The sequence below is a fragment of the Branchiostoma belcheri genome, unplaced genomic scaffold (genome assembly GCF_001625305.1).
Source record: "Branchiostoma belcheri isolate BF01 breed outbred unplaced genomic scaffold, Haploidv18h27 scaffold13, whole genome shotgun sequence".
NCBI lineage: Eukaryota > Metazoa > Chordata > Leptocardii > Amphioxiformes > Branchiostomatidae > Branchiostoma > Branchiostoma belcheri.
The window spans coordinates 1894850-1913718 of NW_017802713.1; the positions used below are offsets into that span (position 1 = coordinate 1894850).

The window sequence follows — 18869 nt, forward strand, 5'->3', positions numbered from 1 at the left end:
ATACAAGTGTAAGGGAGAGTATGCCAAAACTATAATGACTTGTTTTTGGTAGATATATAAAGCATACCTAGACCAAATTTCAAATGATTTGAGTGTAATACCAGGTCTCCAAGACCCCAAATGTACACATAGTGGTGAAGCCATAAATATATTTTCAATCGCCTAACTTTTAATAGAAAGGACTCAATGGACGATTGCTACAGAGGGATATAAGCTCACCATTGTTACCTTTTTGTTCCCTGTGTCCAGGTCAACTATGAAGAGTTTGTGAAGATGATGACTTTAAAATGAAGCAGTCGACCTGTACATCATGATCAGTTATTTCGTCTTTTAACTTTAGAAGAATAGCCACTGAGGTTGTGGGTGGTGTAGCCATTGTTTCTCACGTAGTTGATTCAATACTACACTATTTATTTCTCCATAATAACTACTATTGTTCACGTTCTGTAATGAAATAGTACAGTACTACCACTAGAATGTTTTAATGTAATTTCAATGAACATTATCTTGGAAGTTTATCTGTGTTGGTAGAAGTCCATCAACATTGTTCATCTAATAATATAGCTGACAGGTAACATGCACTTTTGCATATCTTCTCATCAAAATATTTTCGATTACAATTAAAGGAATTAAAATGGAGCACAGGAATGAAACTATCCTCGATTTAATCCAAGCTCTTAAAGATACCTTCTCGTCATATGACCAAAAGGGCTAAACGTTCTAGCCAACACTAAGTAAATTGTGACCTTCCCAAATTTTCGGCCGATCTCCGTCAGCCTTCTTCAAGGAATGGACCCGTCTACTGCATCTTCCGGACGTGACGTCGGGAACACGTGATTGCAGCAGAGGGTCGTACGCGTCAGATAACCTGTGTCGCCCCCCGTCACAGTGTTCAGTGTTGGACGGTTGGCCCGAATGTACACCGCCTCCTTTACTCCTCTCGCAAAGAAATCCGGTTCTGAGTCCAGAATGTTCACTTTGTCCTGCGAGACGGAGTGTCCTGGAGATTCTATGTGTGTATGCTGAGATACTTCGGGCTAACCGTCCAACACTGAACAGAGACGGGGGGCGACACAGGTTATCTGACACGTACGACCCTTTGCTGCAATCACGTGTTCCCGGCGTCACGTCCCGGAAGCTACAGTAGAAAAGTCGGCCGAAAATTTGGGTAAGTCCCAATTTACTTAGCGTTGGCTAGAACGTTTAGCCCTTTTGGTCATGATGAAGTATACCAACACAGATGAACTTTCATGCTAACCTTCTCGTCTTTTTGTTGTCCGTGAGATCTGGGGTGAACAAATACCTGTATGGGAGAAGTGATTCACGTCACTGAGCATCGCCCCCCCCCCTGCCTCCAAGGTTATCGATTGCAACACTTCATCAAAGACTTGTGCTATCCTTATTGTTTGAATAATTAAGATATGTTAGGTTTTATTCGACATTAGGTCTAATTCAACACATTTATTTTATTGTTTGTTACTCTATGTAGTTTGCCATACATTGTACCATGTGCAATCGTCGTGCAATAAAGGTCTTATTAAAGTTCTTCTAATATGCACCCGTTCATCGTTAACATTTCAACATTTAGAATTTTGCACCATGATATATTTAGTCACTTGTACTTGTAGCAAGGAAGATGAGAATACATGTACAATGTACATACAAAATTTGAATAAAATATCCAGTTAAAAATGTGCTTTTTGTTTCTATGTAAGTGATCCAGTCAATGATACAGTACGTTACTATATTGCTTGTCATGTCACTTTACTACTCCTGTACAGGGCAGACACCACATTTGCGTTGCGCAGTAGAGGCCTCAATATTGTAGTGCCTAGTTAATACCTTTGAAAATCCTTTTTTCTCTTGAAAGTTTTGGTCCATTTGGGAGATTTTTGGGCTGGAAGGCACAGGTAGGGTCTAAACGTTCCTACATTGGTCAAGTTTTGTTTATTTCACCAGTTTAGTGGGCGTAATGAGAGATGTGAGTGGTTAGGTCTTGTCTGGCCAGGCGGATGGATACCATGGAAAATGTAGGTCAAAGTTGAAATTTTGTTACTATCATCAGCTGCATGTGGCGGGAATTTGAGGTGGTCAACCCCCTGTTTCCTTTCTATATTTGGGAATCAGACCCTTGTGGCTACCTGGTGCAGAAAAAAATTGAGATTGAAGTACTTTCATGAGGACTTCTAATAGTGTATTTAAGCATGTGTTCCTATGGCCAAATCTAATAGTACTGCCCTGTAATACAGCTCAGTAACGTCCTTCAGAAGCGACAAAACGAACGGTCCATTTGCTGATAATTCCAATACCTAGAAGTGTCGCGTGACACAGATAATTAATAGGCAAATCGAAGATGACATATTTGTTATTGAATACAGAGATCATTGAGGTTGAAGACTGACCCCTGACCCTCTGACCTTTGACTTCCCGATTTGCATTTATGATATACAGTAGTAACCACAACAGTGCCTGTAGTTACTGAAGCAGGGTGGTCTCTCACAGAACACACATCTACTCACGACTGACACGGTGTCGTCCTTTGAAACATCCAAGTCTCAACGTTTTAACCAAGAGGAGCTCACCAGTACCACTGTATCCAAGGTATCTGACAGTTTTGTTTTGTTTTGTGGGGTTCGGAGAATTTATCAGGTGCGTTAGTGTTAGTTTTTTTTCTTTTTCTTTTTTTAAATTTGCAATTCAACATGGATAATACAAGACATGGTGGTGAGGTACTCTAGCTGTAGCTAATTTTAACCTCACCACCAGACATATAGGTATACAGCGACAAAACACATGACAAAAAACAACAGAGTACAGTAAATGGGTGGAAATGGATCAATAAATGGTAAGGAAGAACATGTTTTGTAGGCTATGTAGGAGTTAATCTAATACAAACCGTTTAGTATCAATAACGTAAGTTTGGGTGATTGTCAAAATGTTACAGTTTGTATCTGGGTGTAAATCGGGTGATCCTCTAAGTAAACTGTTACATAGGAATGCTAGTTGCTAAGACAAACCAACATGTAAGAGCGCGCCGAAGCGTACATAATGTATATAACCTGCCAAACCGGTTTTCTCTACATGTAACCGCCACCATTTTGTTTAACAAAAAAAGGGAAGAGAAAATGTAAAGAATTAATTTTCGATTGATGACATGTATTGAATTGGGAATTTTACAAAAAGAGCAATAAGTCTCCAATTGAGTTCTGATGTTTTTTTTAATGGACTCTTTAGGAGCTAAGTCTATATATGCAGTTGCAAAGTTTTGGAGGGACCTCTATAGTCTCTACCAGACTCCTTTGCAGGCTGAATAAATAGCAGGCAAACTGGACCCTCTATGGCCGGCCAACTCCTCTGGCCAATGATTTCCCCCTTTGCCGATTTCTACTATTTATTCAGCCTGCAAAGGGGTCTGTTAGAGACTGTGTATTGTTGGATAGGTGGCAGTCCTCTTAAGTCAGAGCAAATCTTTCGGTAGCAAATATCACTGTCCGTTTGCCATTGAGGGGTAAATTTAACAAAAGCAACATTTTTTACCTCCGGTGAAGGAGATATCCTTCCGCGGAAGGGTACTGTTTTTAATAATGTTTATGTATTCACAGTCGTAGCTCTATGTGGGTTTGGCGGATTGATATACATTTATTATTTCTTGGTCTTTCGGTAAATTGTGGTCCAGATGATGCGAATTGCTTTTAGATGTCAAATTTCAGTAACCGGCTCTAAAACATAAAAGATACGACCCGTATGTTCGTGAGGGTGGGGCAAGGACATTAAAGACAATTATTGTCGAGACAATTTGCAGCACAGATTTGCATGGCTGATTACCAAACCGGTACATCCAGATTTTTCAGGCATTTTGCAAAATAGTCTCATTATTCCTCTGTATTCCAGCAGAAGGCAGGCACATAGCTGAAACACGTTCACAGGTACATGTTCTAAGCACGGCCGTTTTTCCCTCACGTTTGTGTTGTATAGGAAATGACCGAGGTTTTATTGTGTGGCAACTTGTTCCAGAGAACTTATGTGATCATCTTCATTTTTTTGTTGTTTTATGAGCACCAGCACCCCACCTGGCCGCATATGCCGTGCAACTCAACGTGAGGCCCGTGAGGGTGTTGTTCAGTAACCCATAGATGTAGATGTAGATGTAGATCAGTACCATTCTTCCATAGTGTATACAAGGTTTAGACTACAGGGCAGACACCACATTTGCGTTGCACCTCAAACCGATTGTAATGCCTAGTTAATACCTTTGAAAATCCTTTTTTTCTCTTGAAAGTTTTGGTCCATTTTGGATATTTTTGGGCTGGAAGGCACAGGTAGGGTCTTAACTTTGCTACTTTGGTCAAGTTTTGTTTATTTCACCAGTTTAGTGGGCGTAAGGAGAGATGTGAGTGGTTAGGTCTTGTCTGGCCAGGCGGATGGATACCATGGAAAATTAGGTCAAAGTTGAGGTTTTGTTAGTATCATCAGCCGTGGTGGGAATTTGACCTGGTCGACCCCCTGTTTCCTTTCTATATTTGGGAATCAGACCCTTGTGGCTACCTGGTGCAGAAAATTTTTGAGATTGAAGTATGGGCAAGTACTTTCATGAGGACTTCTAATAGTGTATTTAAGCATGTGTTCCTATTGCCAAATCGAATAGTACTGTCTGCCCTACAGTACATGTTGCTATGGGCGTTACTCCTGTGCACGTTATGTAAGTTTGAAGACTTCATTTTTATTCGTTTATCGTAATTTTTTTTTACATACATAGACATGGCAAGCCAACTGACAGAGGAGCAGATCGCTGAGTTCAAGGAGGCCTTCTCTTTGTTCGACAAAGATGGGAATGGCAACATCACTACAAATGAGCTGGGAACTGTCATGAGATCGCTGGGTCAGAATCCAACTGAAGCTGAGCTTCAGGTACGTTATTTCATACAGTAGTGAGCTTTAACTTGGCAGAGATAGAAAACAATAGTGTATCCAACATTGTATCAATAAAATTGTGAATACCAGCTGCAACCGAATAATTGTATGCTAATATGCTAACGTTTTGTCAGGATATGATAAACGAGGTTGACGCGGACGGAAACGGAACCATAGACTTCCCAGAATTCCTCACGATGATGGCCCGGAAGATGAAGGAAACCGACTCGGAAGAGGAGATTCGTGAAGCATTTCGGGTATTCGATAAGGTATACTGGTGTTTTTTTTTAACCAGGTTATACACTAGTAGCAAAATAGCATTCCAGTCAGTTCTCTTGTCTGATTCAGTCTGAAATATAATGCTTTTCGAGTCGTTTTCTCAGACCTTGACACTGTCGCATTGTCTGTTTTTCTCACACACTTTCCCGCCAAAAATTGACAGGATTGCAACGGCTACATCAGCGCCGCGGAGCTGCGTCACGTGATGACCAACCTGGGAGAGAAGCTGACAGATGAAGAGGTGGATGAGATGATCCGAGAGGCCGACATTGACGGAGATGGACAGGTTAGACACAGCAGTAGACATTGATTCTATTTTCTGTCTAAACGGGGCGAAAATATTAACAATCATAGTGGGGTCGTGTGGCGTAGCGGCGTTCTCGACTCGGAACCAGAGGCCCCGGGTTCGAGTCCTGACATGCCACCGATCTTGTGCCCTTGGGAAAGGCACTTTGCACGACTTTCCTCACTTCGCTCAGGTGTAAATGAGTATTGTACTGTCCCTGTGTTGGTGGCGGCATTAATATAAGTTGAAAAAACTTGAGTGTGCCGTCACCACGTCTTGTGATTACATGTTTCGGAATATAAAAAATATATTAACAATCAATCAAATAATCCTAAGCCTTTCATATGGTTGCATTTCAAACTAACAAAAAGTAGACGCTCCGAAGTTGCGTAAAACTATAATGTATAACATTTAACTCAGTAAACACCGAGGAAAGATAACTTTTTATCGTCTAACTTTAACTGGAAAAGACTAAATGACCTTGTTTTTTTGTGGGTATGATATATCTATTTTTTTATTCATGTATCAAAACATACATACAATGCAATGAACCACCCCTAACATCACAATAGTTCAACTCATAACTGATCATAATAATAACTGATCATAATAATCTAAATGACCTTGTTTGAAAAAGTTCAGAGGAAAATCTCACTATTGTTGTCTTTTTGTTCCCTGTGTCCAGGTCAACTATGAAGAGTTTGTGAAGATGATGACTTCAAAATGAAGCAGGCGTTTTGCATATCAGCTACTTTGGATCTTTGATTTAGAAGGGTAGCCATTAACGATATGGAATCATATCAATTATGTTACACATTTGTAGTAGAATTTCTCACTTAGTAATTAAAAACTAAAATAAACTCTTTATTTCTACATCACAAATATTGTTCACGTTCTATAATGGCATAGTATAGTACTACTAGTAGGGTGGTTTGAAAGCAATTTCAATCAACATTAATATTGTTCATCCATAATAGCTGGACTGATAGGCAACATGCACTTTCGTGTATCTTCTCATTACAATATTTTCAGCAAATAAAATGGAGCATAGGAATGAAACCATGCTCAATTTCATCCAAGCTCTTCAAAATACCTTCTCGTCTTTTTGTAAGGAAGAAATAATGACAAAGGATATGAAAATACTTCGTGTATAAACTAAGTATTCTTTTATTTTGTTCTTTCAAGCGTTAAGAGACGTAAGTTGCATTGTTTCAGAATCTATGAAGATGGTATGACCAACAAGGAAATGTAATAACAATTCAGTCTATTAGACGTAGCCCTCACAGGTATTACACAATAACTTTTATACGCAATACATATAAGTCGGTTAAGGATATATATGGACATCATCCACTTTTCCTTGACAACTTTGGTCTTTTATTCAAGTGTTACATTAAGTTGCCCCTACGACCGTCAAGGTTATGGGACTTACATACATTACATACATACATACATACATTAAGTTACAGTAATTAAACAGTAACAGTTACAGTAAACATCTGGGCACCAGGGCACAAAATGATATTGAAGGGACACATATACCATATACATGATTTCCATGTTGGGCCACAGCAAGTAATTTTTATAGATAACATCAGAGCGCGCATATTTTCGCATGATTTGTGAAAAAAAAAAAGAAATTTTGTTGCCTTCTGACAGTGGTCACCATGCCGAAAATGGGCAAAGATGTCTGTTGCCATGCCGGAAGGTGGATGGCAGATAACTATGAAGAGAGGAGACAAGAAAAGGCTCCGATTTAATGTTTTGTTTCTTACTTTGAAGCAGTGATTTGTGATGGTGGCTGTGTATATGTGATGTTCCCAGTTGATTGAGTAAAAATTTGAAAATGTAGGAATCTTGTTTTTTCGGTCCGCCTTGTTTTTTTCCGCCCGCTCGCATTAGATTTGGAGTCTGCGGAGGATGTAAACCATAAAATGTACTTGCTGTGGCCTTAGTTTACCTGACAGATTGACCCCTGAACCCAAGTCTTAATTTAACTATGCCCCCCGGGCATGACGCAATGCGACACCCAAGGTGTTCACTCAACCAATCAGAGACACAGGCTTAACTTTGCCTGTCAGGGTGTCTTCGAAATCTTACAGGCTCTCAAACAAGAACAGTTCGAAAGGACAGCTGAGACAAAGGTACCTAACTGTTGGGGTTTGAGGGATTTGGGAGAAGTCATTTATGTTTGTTAGTGTCAGTTCTACACTGTTGTGGCTATACCACTAGTATATAATGCAGACATACATGTAGTAGGTGTGTCTGTCATGCTGCCAAACCGGTTTGTTGTTGTTGTCGCCAATATGTTGGCAACACCTGTGACACAAAAAGCGACAAACTTCACTGCGTTTTACATTTTAGATAGAATTTTTGATCGTTGGTGTTCTGATTTTGATTCTCGAGGGTCTTGTGGTTTTGGTAACCAGTGGATTTGAGATAGCTGGTAGCCAAGGATATGCAATTCCGAGTCTGTCTAGTAGCACTACTTGAGAGCTAGCTGTATTCAATTGTCATACCACATTATTTCGCTCATATAGTCATGTAGGCCACTGAAAGGACATGAGTGGAAAAAGTACCGATTTGATGGAATATATAAACCACCATATCACTCCTAATGTGATATGTAGATCGGCACAAAAAAAAAAACAGAAATAGACAGTTAACATTGTATGACAACGTGGAATGCCCAATAAGAATAGCAGATTTTGACAAGGACGCAGTGAACTGTATCTTTCAACCTTTGTACAACCACTAGCACCCATTCTCTCGAATTTGTATTTTCGCCAGAAACTGCTCTGCAGTTCCAGAACAAGTTGCTAGGGGGACAAAATCCACAACATTTATTCCTGACAGAATAAGCTATCTGTCACCAAAAATGCAAGACCATAGCATGTTCAGGACAAAAGATACAAAAAAACGGAAGTTCTGCTACAGTACCAAGGTCAGCCAACAGGAGGCCCATATTTAACCTTGACCTTTATCTTCCTACGACCTACCAACATACCAAATATCATCACAATCCATAAAGGCGTTCTGAAGTTATTCTGACTAGAAATGTGTGGAAACACAAACACACACACAGGCAGGCACACAAACACGCCAAAAACAATGCCTCCATTTTTCATGGAGGTAATAAGTTATCTTTTCACAAAGACATGACAGAACAACTGACAGAGGAGCAGATCGCTGAGTTCAAGGAGGCCTTCTCTTTGTTCGACAAAGATGGGGACGGCGTCATCACTACAAAGGAGCTGGGAACTGTCATGAAATCGCTGGGACAGAATCCAACTGAAGCTGAGCTTCAGGTACGTTTTCTCATATAGTTAAACCATTCACGATGGCACAAGTGACATGTGCACAAGATACACATCAAATTAATACCAATAAATTATGAAGTTTCCATGTATGCAAATTTGCTTGCATGAGCAACGGGAGAATTGCTAATGTACTGACTTTGACCAAAAAGCAGCATACATTTGCAAGATGGACATGTGTCTCAGGAAAAACTAGTATATTATAAGCGTTAAAAGAAATGACTGATAGTTGATGAAGGTGTTTATAACTAAATGTTATACGTATGTAATTCAACCACAAAGTTAATTGTTAACCAACAACTTGCCTTTGCCTTTCGATAGGACATGATAAACGAGGTTGACGCGGACGGAAACGGAACCATAGACTTCCCAGAATTCCTCACGATGATGGCCCGAAAGATGAAAGACACCGACACGGAAGAGGAGATCAAAGAAGCATTTCGGGTATTCGACAAGGTACTGGTATTGTTATTTTCATTTAGTACATATCATGAAAGTTCATCTGTGTTGGTACAAGTCATTTTGAAATAAAGACCATCTCCTAGATCTCTGGAATGAATTTTCGGCTGACTCCTTCAACCTTGTTAACGGAATGGACCCGTCTACTCTTGGAACATGACGTCAGAGACACGTGACCGTAGTAGCGGGTCATACATGCCAGATAACTTGTGTCGCCCCCCGTCTCTGATGATATTTATTACAGCCGATACGGACCGAAAATTGTTATCAAAAAGTAATTTCTTTGTATCTTTACAAGTGATTTGTATGTATACCAGATATCTTTTTCTTTGCTTGCCTGAAATCTTTTTTCCCGCCAAAACCCCAGGACGGTAACGGTTTCATCAGCGCCGCGGAGCTGCGTCACGTGATGACCAACCTGGGAGAGAAGCTGACAGATGAAGAGGTGGATGAGATGATCCGAGAGGCTGATGTGGATGGAGATGGCCAGGTTAGGGAAATAAAAACGCAGTTTGTTGTGATTGTTTCTTTGTTAACAAACAAACAAACAAAGAAACAAACAAACAAACAAATAAATAATTATTCGTAATCATTCATTGACAGAGAAGGACAGGTTAGACCTTGTAGTACATATCAACGATTTTGTAGAACAGTGAACGATGTATTTTCCTTTGATACAAGAGCAGAAAAGTTATTTATGTTACTAGATAATCAGCTAGACGTCAATCAAAATCATTCTTCACGACACAAGCAGCGAGTTTATACAAAAAATCGTGCCTAATCAGAAGCTAGAAAATTATACGAAGAAATATTAGAAGTTTGTTTAATACATTGTACGAGTAAAAACAACGATAGTTAGTTAATTTTGTATCTGTTAACCGTGTCCATTCATCTAGTGTTGTTGTGACCTGTACTTAGCCAAGTGTGGCAGAAATGTGCAATGAAGGTCTTCATTCATTCATTAATAAGACATAAAAATAATCGAGTTACAGACAGAAAATTCTAAACCTCACCACTGCTCTGTTCCCTTTGCAGGTGAACTTTGAAGAGTTCGTGAAGATGATGATGAGCAAATAAAGTCAACAGCCTATCAAGCATTCCATGGGATTAGATTATACGAAAATAGAATCAAAATCATCTTATCATGCAGTAGTTTTAGTACAAATGTAGTAGGTAATCTTGTGGTACTTGCCCGAGGCTTACTTCCGGGTGTCCTTCCGCCTCGAGCGCGGTGCTTCGGTTTGACCTAGATATGCGTTGTATGCGTTCTGGGGGTGCTGTCGCTATGCCTCGCGCGACGGGCTATTGTGATAATCTCAGTGTTAGGATTTTCTTTATACTTTTCTTAAAAATACATCAGGGTTTTCTCTTTCCGCCCATATTAGTCATATTGGTGGCTAAATTCTGGATGATGGGTCTGATTCCACGTGAAAATGGCCAATTTTTGGCATCATTTTTCATCGAAAAATTCTTTTTGTCCAAAAAATTTACTAAAAATGAGAGGGGAAAGAAATTGAATTTCTATTGTTCTCGTAGCTAGAGGGATATCCTTCATTTGCAAACACAGTGTTTTGGCATTAGAGGTATTTCCTGAAAGAGACGGTCGCTAGAGTTGAGGGTATGCAGAATCGAATTGAGACCCAAAATAAACTGGGGTGTGCCCCCTTAGGGTGAGGCCACTGGTCTTTTCACCTCTTGGGTGGTCTTCCTCGGGGTCTGCTGCTGGTGGTATGCCTTATGAACTAAGGTCTTCGCATCACATGCCCGAACCATCTGTGCATTTTTGTGCGTATCTTGTCAATGATGGTTTGCCTTTCCAATTCATTGAAGTTTTCATCAGTGAATTCGAACCGATGTCTTTTCCACAACCAGTGCACACGTTGTTGTTAGCATGTGGTGTATGTTGCCTAGTAACATAATAATACTGATAAATTACTCGTTGAAACTTATTCCAACACTTGTTAAACTTTATTCCAACACAAAGATTACACAGAGATCAAATTTTCAACGACCACTCGCTGTCGCCTTCATCAGGATAATTAGTGACCAATCACTTCACAACGTAATCTCGCGAGAGTTACGGTTACAGACACGTGACCTTATTCACGCGAGACTTTACGGATACGCAAAATAAGGCCATAGCAAGTAAATTTTTTGGATGACATACTCCAAACAAGGCGGGCCGCAAAAAACAAGGTTCCTACATTCTCAAATTTTGACTCAATAATTGAGTAAATTTTGACTCAATAAATCAGTGAGAACATCACATATACACAACCAGCATCACATATCACTACATCAAAGTAAAAAAAAAATAAACCATTGAAGCAGTCTTTTCTTGTCTCCTGTCTTCATAGTTATCTGCCATTCACGTTCCGGTATGGCAACTGAAATATTTGCCCATTTTCGGCATGTTGACCACTGTCAGAGGGCAAGAAACATTCTTGATTTTTTTTCTCCAAAATCAGGCGAAAATTAATGCACGCGCTGATGTCATCCATAAAAATTACTTACCGTGGCCTAAGCAATTGGTCAAAATTCCCAGGATAATTCACTTGTTTCTCAGTGACTCGACATTGAACCTCAATGCTAAAGGTACTCTTCGATTGTCACTTAGATATAATGTGATCATCGTACTTTTTGCTTTGCATAAATAAAATCGAAATAACTGGTGAATGTTGTCTATTCATGATGTGTTAGGGTTAAAATAGCTAAATAGGCTGTGAGAGATTGAAAATTTGTGTACTACCTTATCGCGTAAACCAAAGCAAAGCAAAGCAAAGTACAAAGGCCTAGTATGATTGGGTAATGTTATAAATGTAATGATAGGAAATGACATATTCACCAGTTTCCCATCCCCAGAATGCTTAGCGAAAACAGGGGGGTCTAACCTCATTTGCATAGGCCAGGAAGGCATCGGAATGATCATGATAATGTTAAACAACTTGCTTTTCACTGTGTTTTGAGGTGTTGGGGCATTTTATGCTCAACATTGATTAAATTACTATGGGTCGAATCTGACAAAAATAGAGAAAGAAGTTTTTGTGTTCTTTTCAACATGGAACATGTGGTTTGTAACGTTATAGTATCATATAGCGTTACCACTATATACGTTACAAACAATTCATTCCAAAAAGCCCAGGAGCATGAATAACGTATGGATGGATGAATGAACATAAGACAGATAAGATGGCACTTATAACATATAGGGGCCTCTGTATGTAATTCAAGTCCACTTAAACTCTACAGTTGCAACCTCAGCAACTTTAAGAGGAACACAGCGATCCCATTGGCTAATGTCCACATGTTTATTTTTCCGTAGCACAGGTAGTTGCTACAGAATAAGCAAAAAAGGGTGATCAGCCCTAACTATTAATTAAGGCTAACTATACCTTGTCCCCTCAATGACCTCAAAAAAGGTACAGAACCAAGCTGCAAGATTCTGCACGAACAACTATCAAAGGGGTGCTAGTGTGACGGAAATGAGAAGAAACCTACAGTGGGGGTCGCTGGAAGACAGACGTAGAATGTCCAGACTGTGAATGACTAATAAACTGGTGGACGTACCAACCACAAAGTATCTGATACCGGCCCAGAAAAGAACAAGAAACAGTCATGCATTCAAATATCAGAGTTATCAACCAAGAATTGAGGTGTTCCAAAACTCGTATTTCCCCAAAACTATCGTAGATTGGAACTCGTTGCCACCAAGCACAGTTGGGGCATCATCACTAGAAAGCTTTAAACAACTCCTGCAATTAATTGTGCAAAGATTAGCTGGTGTGTTACGCCGAAGGGCGGTTATACCGGCTATATCGATACAGATTGAGTGTAACAAGTCGTTCGGTGTGATATAGCTAGCTGCTGCCGCGCCGCGTGCCTGCGAAGCTGGTGTGTTACGCCGATGGGCGGTTATACAGGCCATACTGATACAGATACAGACCAGTAGGTCAAGGGACGATGTTGGTAAGGCCATGTTGATTTGATTATATCAAATCCTCCGGGATTTGATATGTTGGTAAGGCCATGTTGATTTGATTATATCAAATCCTCCGGGATTTGATATAATCAAATCATCATTTGGCAAAAATTGATGCGCGCGTACGAATAAAAAAAAAGTTTTGCAAAAAAAAAAGTTGTTTTCATTATGAAATCTACGTGGTCATGAGGGTTGAACAAATGGGACAGAATATGGTTTGGCGAATAATCTAGTCTTCAAGTTTATTTCTTTACAATTTCGTCTTTTTTCGTTTGATTGTGGCATTCTACGACATTGGTATGGTTTTTTTGTAACTTACGGTATATTATTGCTCATTTTGCAACTGTTTTGTACGATTTACAGTATGGTTGAAAACTTTTCTTTTTTTTTTGGAAACGGCCGAAAATTCATGCGCGCGCGGATGTCATCCATATAATCAAATCAACATGGCCTAAGTAGGTAGATAGGTCAGAAACAATACATCATTTCGTAATGATTACCGAGAAGGCCCTATTTTGTGGTCGGTCCGGTTTTTCTGTATCAGTACAGGTCTTTATGTATATCAAATATAGTCCTCACTACTTCATTCGTACCAAACAAACACACAGACTGAGTGGGTGTGTTCAACCTCCCTTCCTTTCCAGAAGTATCTGAGCTCATTCTCATCATCTCGTCATCTGTAGATCTACTGAAGACGGTATGTTCTCGTTCTTTCTACAGTGTTCTCTTGGCGGAGGGTTGTCATAGATTGCTATTTTGTCGGCACGGTGGCGTCGGGTGGCGTGGTGGTAGATCATTCGACTGTGAACCGGGAGGCCCGGGTTCGATCCCGAGTCGTACCCGGGACATGTCTGGACATGCTGCCGACGTTGTGTCCTTGGGAAAGGCACTTAACACGACTTTCCTCACTCCACCCAGGTGTGCATGGGTACCTAACTTCGGTTGGGGAAAGTCGTATTGAGGTCACCTTGTGGCGCCGAATGGCAGCCGCACAGACCCTTGCGGCAGTTCCACAACAATGTGGAACAAATATGTATCATGTGTGTTATGTGTGTCATTTATGTGTATTATTACCATTTGTATCATCTGATTGTAAACCCTGCATCAATTCAGCGCTATAAGGCTGCGATTGCACGGGTGATGTTTGGCCAATAAAAGAGCCTGATCCAAAAGCAGCCATTTGCGAGCGATAACAGTTTCAAGGCGTTGGTTTTCAGGACAAGTCTTTCTTTCCGTTAAAATACATTCAATATCTTCGGATTTACTAAACATGTTTATCACAACAATAATATTTATTGAAACGACAAAAATACAGCGACTTTCGTAAGGTTTACTAAAACTATACATACAAAGAAGTTGGTACAAATTAGTTGACCTACATGCAAGTATATCAACTTGTAGATCGCTTAAACCCTTATTAATCAACTACTAGTTCTAGTATCCGTAAATAATTTCATGAGGTTGGTAAACGAATGAATAGCAAAATTCTTTGATCACAACCATTTATTTTTCACGAGCCGACGTTTCGATGACCGTCTGTCATCTTGTTCAGGGCAATTCTGACTGGTTTACTGTGCGCTGACGCTAGATGTTACTTGGTGCATAGTGCACTAAAGGTGTTACATATTACATAGTTCACAGTGCACTGTTGCATGGTTCACAGTGCACTTAAGTTAGTTTTTACTGTTAATAATGCATTTCAGAACGCAGTGCAATTGTGACATACATACTAGGCATTGTTACATCATAGGGACATATGCGGCTCGAAATGCTAAGTGTTTCTATATATAATATAAAATTTGTTAACTAACAATACTGCAGTCCCAAATAGTTTTAATGTCCTTTGATACATTTATCTAAATGGTTTATTTGCAAATTGACATAAAACTAAAACAACATTGCAGCCTAATAATACAAAGTATTGTGCAAAAAGCTGAATTACGTAGTTTTAGGGAACACACAAAATATCAATAATATTTACAAACTTAACCAAACTAAAAAACAAGAATATATACAATTGGTAGTTGGGTGATTACAGGTAGACTATTAAAGCACTGTTTAAGAGTTTTGCCAGGTATGCAATAGCACTGTTTCTGTACCTTTCAGATCTTATAGATGGTAGGCTTTAAGCCGGAACCCCCCTTTAAGTCCCTATTATGTACTTTATTGCGGGTGGAGGGTAGCCAGGGTCTAAACTTTGGTGAATTCAACAGAGATTTTGCAAACTTTTAAGTTAAAAGACACAATGATTCCCTTCTGGCTTTTAGACTGCAGAGTTTAAAAGTAGAGAGTGCATCCGTATAGGAAGTGTACTTATTTCCAAGAATTTACCTGTTTGTTTGTCTGATTATTGCTTCCCCCGATCTCCCATAGCAATGGCAGTCACACTGACAAAGGAACAAAACGAAAAACTCCAACAATTCATGAAAAACGACCAGGATGGCAATGGCACCGTCACTGCTCAGGAGTTGATTGACTTCGCTAAGGCTTCGGGGGTCAATCTGACCGAGAAACAGGAACAGGTATTATCTTCGTCTCTGCTTTAAGCCAGTACTAATATAATAACAGATGGAGCTCAGTAAATGTATGTTGATGCAGGCGTGAGAAAAAAAATGCACGTAGATGTATGGTTATACACTAAAGTCTTCAAACATTAGCATAAGGACATGATATAACCCTCTACTTTGGGGTCGTGTGGCGTACCTGTAAGGTCGTGGCGTAGCGGCAGAGTGCGCGACTCGGAACCCAGAGGTCACGGGTTCGAGTCCTGACATGCCACCGATCTTGTGCACTTGGGAAAGGCACTTTACACGACTTTCTCCACTTCGCTCAGGTGAAAATGAGTATTGTCCTGTCATGTATTTGTCCCCTGTGTTTGGTGGCGGCATTAATATAAGTTGAGAGAAACTTGAGTGTGCCGTCACTGGTGATTACATTTTGGAATAATTTTTTTTAAACCTCTACAGGAGTACCGTGACTGGGTAACTGCTGTTGACACTGACGGAGATGGAGCCGTGAGCGTCGAAGAATTCCGCGCCATGTTGGTAAACACTCAACCGTTTGATTCAGCGGCTGAGCTTTTCAAGACGTTTGACAAGGTACTGGGTATGATTTAGATTTGCCAATGGCAGGGTCATTGGGGTGTAATTTTGGCCCTGTTCATATGAAGTCAGTGAAAGCGCTGTACATGTGGTTTCCCCCGAAGCCGGTTTCAAGTGGCCCTATCTGAACGCTCCAAATCACTTTGAAAGCGCCTCGATCCCAAACTACTTCGGGAGGTGGTTTCGAACCGGTTTTCCCGGATCGCGATTTGCGTCTGAACGCAATGTGATTTCAATGTGACTTCAGCTGGTCATGGATTATTTACGGGGTGATGTTTCTTTATTTATATGCAATACCAATATTTACGTGGCCACAACTTAATTAAAAATAAAGAGCAGTAATGGTCGAATAGTGTGTCATTCTTGGACGAGCTTCTGGCGGGACCACGTCGGCACGGGGGGCGCCAGCAAGCAGGTCGTTGACCCCTGACATTGATAACACGCTACCTTGCGTGTTTTCACCAAAGAACAATTAATGTAGATTCGAAGAGTCGTGATCGGACACGGTTTGAAAGGAATGTATGGCAAGGTGGACCAGATGTGAGGAATGCGAGTTACCCGACTCGCGGTTCGGGTGGTTTCATATGAACAAGGCCTTTGTTTGCACACCATGAAGTCGGTTAACACGAAACGTCTGATTGCTTTCCTTTTGCAGTCAGCAAATTAGGAACACCATTTGCTTCTTTGTCTCAACCTTTGTTTGGTCAGAAAAAGCTCAAATCTCCTGAAAGAGAAGTGATAAGGGTCAGGAAAATGTATAACAATGGTATATTTTGCATCATTTTAAGTCCTAATGAAATAAATGTCCGACAAAGTAGTAAAACATTGAACTTTATTACAACACACAGTTTACAGAGAGATCAAATTTATGTCAGACAAGTTAGGGTCTAGTTTGTTTTCTTCTAATAAAATATTTTTCCACCAACAATTACAGGATGGCAACGGCTTCATCACTAAGGAAGAAATTAAGCAGGGGATGGCCGCCATGGGCCAGAAACTGACCGATGCAGAGGTGGACGAGATTATGAAGAACTGTGACACAGATGGGGATGGCAAGGTAAGGTTTGGAAACGTCAATGATTGAATGAATTAATGAAGACCTTTATTGTACACACATACCCACTAGGTTAAGCACAGGTCACAAGAAAAGGATGGAATACAGATAACGTTACATATATATATATACATCGTTAAGTAGCTATAATTAAGTAATTAAGTAAATTCGGTTTCTTCTCGTTTCTTAGTAATGGTAAAAAGGTAAGAACAGGTATGTTTCAATATAGAAGGTTTGTCTAAGCTCATTAGAAATATATAAATTTATCTGTACAGCTTAGATGTATGAAGAAGGGGAACATAGATTGTATCAGATTATAAAGATCTACTCTCTCTTTGTGGTATAGTTTATATTCTGTTACAAAATGTTTCTCATCTTCGATTCTTCCTAGATCACAGTACCGACATATAATCAACTCGTTCCCAGGGTAGTTTGCTTCTCCCAGCATGCTATGCGCAGAAAATACGTTCTCTTTCCCCAGAATGTACGTCCAAATCGGCTCGTTTAAAAAACTTTCGATTCTTCTTGTTTATAGATCAACTACGAAGAGTTCGCGAAGAGCTTCGCCTGAGGAAGAGGAAGAGTAGCCCAACATTCGTCAGATGATTCTTGAGTTCCGGAATATCGTCGAAGTTTTTTTGCTTCCAAATAATCATAAGTAGCTCTAGGCGCTATATAGTTGTGTTGATTACGGTGGTTAGGTAACACAGGCAGATCAAGGTTAATTTTCCTTATGTTTGACATCGTCATTTTATATGAAAAAAAGCAAGGCTACAATGTTTACACCACTTTGAGGTATATCTTAGTGTCTATTAGAAGTTGTGGTCTTAGCTATCTATGGATGGAGACTTCCTTCTTTGTTCTTTCTTAATTAAGTGAAAGTCTTAACTACTGCGCAGCACACTAACCTAACTCGTGTTAATTTCTATGTAATGCTGGGATCGTCTTCTCATGCTTCTGTTCTTTGAATAAAATGGTTGAAGTACAGTTCTACTGAACATTATTTGTTTCAGAGTCACATTCTGTAGCAACGAACAGGGTTCCTTGCTGAACTCAATACTATTATGGAATGTCTGAGGTAATGGAATGGATGAGGTAAAAAGATGAGAACACTATAATAACAAGTAAGCGTTAGGTCATTGGGCAATGATAGAAAATCATAATGTTTCACAGTTGTCCTGCTGACATTCCTGGCACAATATTTTTCCATAATTTCATGTCTTAATTAGATCATAGACCCACAAAGTTTTTGCCATGCAGTTGCATACTTAAATCCGCATTCATTGCGTTTCTCGGTGGTATGATGCGTTGCACGTGAAATACCCCCAAATCGTACCTATACAGGGTGTTATATAGATGGTACTGTATGTGCAGAACAACAATTGTTGTGCTCCGCGGCAGGACAAGGGATTTATTAAGCCAACCATTCAATTATGAAATACTACAATCCGGTAACGATGACCAAGAAGGCCGTATTTCGTGG

The 18869-nt window shown here is 39.9% G+C and overlaps 2 protein-coding genes across 2 annotated transcripts in view; both read left to right on the forward strand.

Annotated features, from left to right (window-relative positions):
- Positions 1–18869, forward strand: part of LOC109463681 (calmodulin-like protein 12) — a 43113-nt gene that overhangs the window by 2619 nt on the left and 21625 nt on the right. Inside the window, exons 5-14 of the mRNA XM_019760532.1 lie at positions 250–282; positions 4280–4319; positions 4757–4908; positions 5046–5180; positions 5354–5476; positions 6162–6194; positions 7614–7620; positions 8633–8784; positions 9115–9249; positions 9620–9742. Coding sequence (XP_019616091.1) covers positions 250–282; positions 4280–4319; positions 4757–4908; positions 5046–5180; positions 5354–5476; positions 6162–6194; positions 7614–7620; positions 8633–8784; positions 9115–9249; positions 9620–9742 — 933 coding nt within the window. The remainder of the gene's footprint in view (positions 1–249; positions 283–4279; positions 4320–4756; positions 4909–5045; positions 5181–5353; positions 5477–6161; positions 6195–7613; positions 7621–8632; positions 8785–9114; positions 9250–9619; positions 9743–18869) is intronic.
- Positions 13820–18450, forward strand: LOC109463902 (calmodulin-like). The gene is made up of 5 exons (XM_019760787.1): positions 13820–13928; positions 15605–15753; positions 16198–16329; positions 17267–17389; positions 17922–18450. The coding sequence occupies exons 2-5, from the start codon at positions 15607–15609 to the stop codon at positions 17955–17957; spliced, it is 438 nt and encodes a 145-aa protein (XP_019616346.1). The 5' UTR covers positions 13820–13928; positions 15605–15606; the 3' UTR covers positions 17958–18450.

Coding starts and splice junctions, on each gene's coding strand:
- LOC109463902 (XM_019760787.1), top strand. CDS start 15,607: ATGGCAGTCACACTGACAAAGGAACAAAACGAAAAACTCCAACAATTC. Junction 15,754..16,197: donor TGACCGAGAAACAGGAACAG/GTATTATCTTCG, acceptor AAACCTCTACAG/GAGTACCGTGACTGGGTAAC. Junction 16,330..17,266: donor TTTTCAAGACGTTTGACAAG/GTACTGGGTATG, acceptor CAACAATTACAG/GATGGCAACGGCTTCATCAC.